General features: G+C 43.8%; 1 protein-coding gene across 1 annotated transcript in view; it reads left to right on the plus strand.

Moving 5' to 3' along the window:
• The window catches only part of AUTS2 (autism susceptibility candidate 2), a gene marked incomplete at its 5' end in the record, with an annotated part of 1,396,921 nt that overhangs the window by 1,289,949 nt on the left and 100,826 nt on the right, over window positions 1-6,146 (plus strand). Inside the window, one exon of the mRNA XM_006859845.1 lies at window positions 1,699-1,747. Within this exon, the coding sequence (XP_006859907.1) occupies window positions 1,699-1,747 (49 nt within the window). The remainder of the gene's footprint in view (window positions 1-1,698; window positions 1,748-6,146) is intronic.

Below are 6,146 nucleotides of genomic sequence, written 5' to 3' on the forward strand. Positions count from 1 at the left end.
AATATGGCCATTCCAATGTGATCTAAGCGACCCTTTTTCGTTGTATATGATGAAACCATGCTTAGGTTGGTGTTTTAACGTGGACGCGCACATTCCTAGAAATCTCAAATTAGACTTCAATGAAACAACCTTCAGTGCAATTTCGGGTTTCAGAACTCAGTGTTGTTCTTAAATCTGTTGGATGCATAGCTTGTACTCATAAAACACTTTTCTTGGCAGTGTGTTTTGTATGAAAAGCTACTGTGTTACTTAGTTTTATTTCATTGTGCTTCAGCTCTCAAGAAGGCCCTCGAATGTTTGTTTTGTTTTATTCGTGCAAAATAGGAAATAAATCTCCAGGATTTATTTTAAATGGTTTGTGCATAAATGCATGCAGTTCAATACTTATTTTGCACATGCATTCTTTTCTTGATCCGTTAATCTTCTGAGCCACCCTGAACCTCCCGACAGTAGGAAGATTAAAAGTAAAATAAAAGGGAAAATAGTCATTATGGAAACATTTTGTCTTTCCATATCACTTGCAGTGAGAACTATAATATGTCCCCTAGATGGGCACAGAAATATTTCATGTTTGTCAGTATGACATAGAAAGACTAAATTGAATACCTTCTTTGTCCCCCAAAGCCAGCCCTCCATGAGCAATAGGCTAGACTATTTTCTCTTTCATTTCTCCATATTTACCCCATGTTTTATACTCTACACTGTCAAACCTGCATCTCTGTGTAAAAAGAGTTAACATATCAGTAATTTCTTACAAGGAAAAACAACCTAAATGTCGTATCATCATTACTTCAAATAAGATGTATCTTCCAATTATATAATAATGGTAACATTTAAATTTTATTTCATCTTTCAAGTTCGTGAAATATTCATTAAGGGTTTCTTGAATATTGCAGCCTTTTCCTCCAAACCGACTAAATGTTTCTTTTCTAGAACCTTCGTGTATAATTTACATTGGTTTTAGTCTTGCTGCTTAGACCTGCTTACTTCATTTTCTTCAAGCCACTGCATTAACAGTCATGATGTGTAGAACTGGCCAGAGGCAGTCACGTTTCTGGGATATATAGTGGTCAGGATTGGGGCAGGTCTGGACATGTACATCTGACACCAAGGTAGCCTCCATGACTCTAGGGAGCCCACTCCCACTCCAGCCCTACCCCTAGTTTCATCTCAGGGTCATCAGAAGAACCCCAAGAAATTAATTCCTGGGGGTGCAACTTCACAGTTTTCAGAAGGAGAAAAGCCTTAGTTAGAGGTAAATAGTAGACATTTTAGTCTGTGAAAGAAAATTGAAAAATAGGCAAGTCTGCAAATACCACAAAACAAGTGCCCTCTCCAAAATAATGATCCGTCAGCGAAATTGCAAAATCGTTATGTGAATGGGCTGAATTGCTTTGCGTATCATCATAGAAAAATATGTTTTGCACAGATAAATCTGTCTAATAAGGACACATTTTTTAAAAGGCACTGTCCACTCTCCCCTTCCCGCTCCTCCGCCCCCCCCAAGCAAATAGCTGCACTGCTGTTCTGTCTCGCAGTCATCTAGCACCACCTTCTGGAGGATTTGAGAACAGTGCCGCTTTCCTTGTTTAGCTTCTGGAAAATAGAGTGAATTGATTTAAAATCATGATCATGACAATGTCAGCCATGGCAAGATTAACAACAATAATAACACGTCCCCTCTCGCTTGTTTTTCAGGCATCCGATGCCAATTCTGAAAAACTCTTCAATACTGCTGTAAACACAGGTAAACTTCTTTCATTCTCCGGAGCAGTGGCTTTTTCTATGCTTGTTTTCATTGTTGTTGCCAAGGATGGGAGATTAGACCAAGGTAATGTGTGTCTTTTTGCATTCTAGTGCTCCTAATCCCATGTTGTGCCTTTGCTTGAGACAGAAGCGGTATACTTTCGTGTGTGGCATTAAAAACCAGTTGGCTTTTAAAAAGGAATTCATTGAATCCTTATTTAAATTAATTCGATGAAGGAAGCTGTAATGGAGAGTAAGAGTTTACCAAATGCTTTCACATACTGTTACTTACCAACCATCCCCCAGCAGTGGGAGAGTTATAAATAGCTAGTCTGTACTACAGACTATAATAACCCCTGAATGCTTGGGATTCACAGCATTATGGTCATAAAGCAAGCTGTCTCTCTGCCGTGTGCTTCCGGTAAAGTTAATAAAACGTGCAGAATGGCAAAATTTAAATATGCACTATCCCATTAATTTCTTCCACTCAACAATCCAGAGTAGGAGAGACTAATGACAGAGCAGGACTTTATTCAGAGAAAATTTACCTGAAATCCTTCTTGATAGGTTTCTGGGTAGTTTTCATTTGTGACAGTCTCGTGAACAGTAATGAAATTTAGGGGGGAGTCTTGAATCGCAGATTTTGCAAAGATGTGGAATGTGAAAGGTCTCAGTTTTATGAACTATTTAGATCTTTCCCTTTCCTCTGGTAGAGTCTGATGTAGGGGTTGATAAGTTAATTGCTAAATACAGAAGGTGTGCTTTCCAGCAAGCTGGCTCTTTGTTACACTGAAGATGCTTCATAGCACTTGTACCGAGGAAGAGGAGGAGGTAGGCCTTCACGAAGTGAAATTTGAAACTCTGTTGTAGCCTTGTCTAGCGTTATCTTATTTATTTATTGCTAGCTGATGAGCAGAACCCGGGTGTTCGGAGCTTCCAGGTTACTTTTGAATTTTGAACCAACTGCCATTGAAAATAATACATTGCGTTTAGCGCTCCCTCGAAGTGTATATATGCTGATGTTCCTGGAATCACCATCATGTCAGATTGTATCTTTTTTTTATTGCATAACGGAATATACTCTAGTTTTATATTTCATCATATCTTTTGATGGACTGACTTTTGTTGGTATAAATTTGATACCTATAATGCTGAGTGCCCAATAAAGAAGACATGGGCATGGGTGGGCTCCTAGGTACAAATGAATGCTCCTGGTTGGTTCCTTTGTATCAGGAGAGGTTTGGTAGACAGCCGCCAGCCAAGTGAGAAGGGAGGTGGTGGGAGGGGGAGACTGGTAGTTCTTCACTGAGAGGAGAGGACCTCCACCCACTCTAGGATTTCTAGCCTCTTTGCTTTTGCTAATTCGCCATCTTCAAAAGCTGTGTAATGCATTTCCCATTTCCAGGACTGGTCCCTCCAGTGAGCTTTGGCTTGTAGACCTGCATCCTTGCAATGTCGCCCTCTCTGAACTGAAAGGCCAAGCATAATGTGATAGGTGACCCGCTCTCCCTCACTTCTGCCCCACCCCCTGCCCCTTCGCCAGTCACACATTTATCACATACTTATTTCTGTTTACTTACCAAGCATCTCTGTGATGGTGAATTCTCCTGACAGGGCGCCTTTCTTGGGAGCTGCTTTTTGGCTGAGCGGTTGGGGTGGGGGCTCCTTTAGTTTCCTTGAAAGGATTAGGTTCCTTTGTGTACACTAAAATCAACATGGGCTTTTTATAAGCTTGCTGGGGAAACCATACACAAATATGCGTTTAAGTCGATAGCAGATTATTTCTTTGCTCCTTATTTCCATCCAAATGGCCTGCCTTTTCTCCTCCCCTTAATGCCTTATGCTAATTCTTGCTGGTAGCATGAATGGCAAGAGCCAGAATCACTGCAAATCAGGTGCTACAAAGTACTGCACCCCAGTGCGCGCACATGTGTGTGCGCGCGCACACACACACCCCTTTCCTCCCCTGAGAGAAAGAGATTAAGGGAGTGGGGAGATTGGGCTGGGGGAAGCTTTGGGGAGAGTTTTGTTAAGGGGATTAGTATTCAAAGTGCTAGATATCAGGAAAACAACTTGAAAAAGGGTTGCATTGTAGGACGCAAACGTGAATAATCGTTTCCAGACAGGTGCAGAGGGTCTGATTTTGTGCTTGTAGTTTGGGGGTCTGAGGGGTTGACAAGGGCCTTCAAGGAACTGTCAGCTTTGCGCACATCAAGTTTGACTTCTGCCTGACCCAGGTCTTCAGCCTTCATCCAGGCTTCTTAGCCAAGAGCAGTATAAAGCGCAATCAGAAAGGGCGCGTTGACACCAGGTAACAAACACAACTGGGGAAGTCTGCAAAGCCACGGCGTGTGGACCAGTCTTAACAAGAGTTCCGGGGGAAGCTGGCATGTGGCGTCCCTCCACCTCCAGATGTTTAAAGCCATATATTGTCCCTCCACCGCCAGATGTTTAAAGCCATATATCACCCCTGCCTCTCAGGAGACTAAGAGCACTCTGCCATCAGAGAAGTGTGGCTTGAAGCTGCTGTTACTACGCTGCTGAGCCTGGTAGCGGGTAGATTTGGTCCATGAAATTTCACCATGGGAGGGCAGTTCTCATCTCGCAATGATTGTGGTAGGCGCGGTGGGCCAGCAAGCAGCTTTGCTGTCTGTCTGTGCAGGCTGGAGGATGGAGCTTCAGGCTGGAGAAGTGGGGACCGTCACTCAAGCAACTCTTGTCTGTCCTGGGAGCTTTGAATGTGTCATTTCCCCTCATTAGATCAGGTTTTTCATTGTTAGCAGCATCTTCTAGCCCCCGGGCCAGCATCTCTGGTGGGTGTGCAATAATTAATTGTCAAGGAGGTGGGTTGAAACAGAGTGGGTGCGAGGAATATTTTTTATGTCACAATTGCCCATTGATTTTACTTTGATTTTCCCAGTCTTGAGCAGTGTGATCTGTTTCATAGCGATCTCAGAAGATGTTGGCATTTCAGCACTTGTGGTCAGCTCTTCCTTCCGATGCCTTAGACTTTCTCTTTTTTAACCGCGTGACACAGCACGTGCTTGTCTGGTCCTCACGGAGTGCCCAATAAGAAGTCAGCATCTTGAAAGACGGGGGAAGCAGAGCCGCCAACTGGCAAGGCTCAGGGTTGTAAACATGAAAGGAAGTCTAACTTGAATCAGGGTCATGGCTGTCGTATTTCATCTTTATGTGTTTAAATGTTTACAGGATGTTCATGTGTGAATTTTATGAATCCTTCTGTCTTTATGACTCAGCCATCTGCCAAAGCAAAAAATTCATTTCCCCAGTGACACTGGCTGGTGATAGTAACTATTGGCTCTATGTAGTTGGTTGAAGGCCCTGTAGGAGCAAATGGATTTGTGCCCCAAATTCTGGAATTGTTGTCTGTGAAAAGAACTTACTATCCAGCTATCCCAGGATGGCTAGTATGTATGTATTGTCCTTTTCTACCTGTGTGAGGTCCTACTTCTTAATGGTTCTCCCATTTTGATATTTGGACAGGAATGTAGAAAATGAGCTTCTCTTGGCTGTACACGATCATCCTGCCAAGAAGTTCATCTCTTGCAAAAACTGAAGTTGCCTGGGAGGATGGGTGCTGAAGCCATGTTCCCAGGATACTTGCAGTTGTTACCTGCTGTGAAGTCAGATAGCATCAAAGCAGCCCCATGCTCAGTGGGAGGGGACTGTTTTGATCCTAGGTTTTCATTGGCTGATTATTTGGAGCTAAAGCAGTAGACCTCCAATTGAGCCTCTTCTTGCACACAGTCCTCTTCCAGGGCCGATCTGTAACCCTGGGGGTGTAATGAGTTAAATGTTGGGTTTATGACTGCAAGATTGGTGGTTCAAACCCACCAGTCACTCTGCTGGAAAAAGAAGAGGCTGGCTGCTAACAGAAAGATTTAGTCTCGGGCTCCCTGTAGAACACTTCTGCTTTGTCTTATGAGTCAGATTAGACTTTGATGGCAGTGGGTTTGGCTTGAGTTCATATTCTGCAACGAAGACAGATGACAGAGGGTGAGAGGTGACCCAGCGGAGTCTTTCACCTGCCTCTCCCTCCTTCCTTCACCTTTGCCTGCCATTGCAGAGTTGGACCGTTGAAGGGGAAAGGACCCTCTGGATTAGCTGAGCATGAGCCTGGTCGCTCAGAGCATCTCTGAAGTGCTGGGGTGGGGGTGGGTGAGACCCCAGACTAAAGATTCTCTCCAGATGGATCTGGGCTCCTGGTGTCTACTGACATGAATATTACAGCTTCTCCCACCATCCTGGCCTGATGAGCCATGGAAATTCTGGTGGATTCTCTATCCGGCACCCTACGGACCATTCTTAGAAACCCTACGAGGAGTTTTCGTGGGGTTGAGATTGTACTAAGGATGTCCGGGGTGGGAGTAGGGGAGCCT

Source organism: Chrysochloris asiatica, unplaced genomic scaffold (assembly GCF_000296735.1).
Source record: "Chrysochloris asiatica unplaced genomic scaffold, ChrAsi1.0 scaffold00034, whole genome shotgun sequence".
Lineage (NCBI taxonomy): Eukaryota > Metazoa > Chordata > Mammalia > Afrosoricida > Chrysochloridae > Chrysochloris > Chrysochloris asiatica.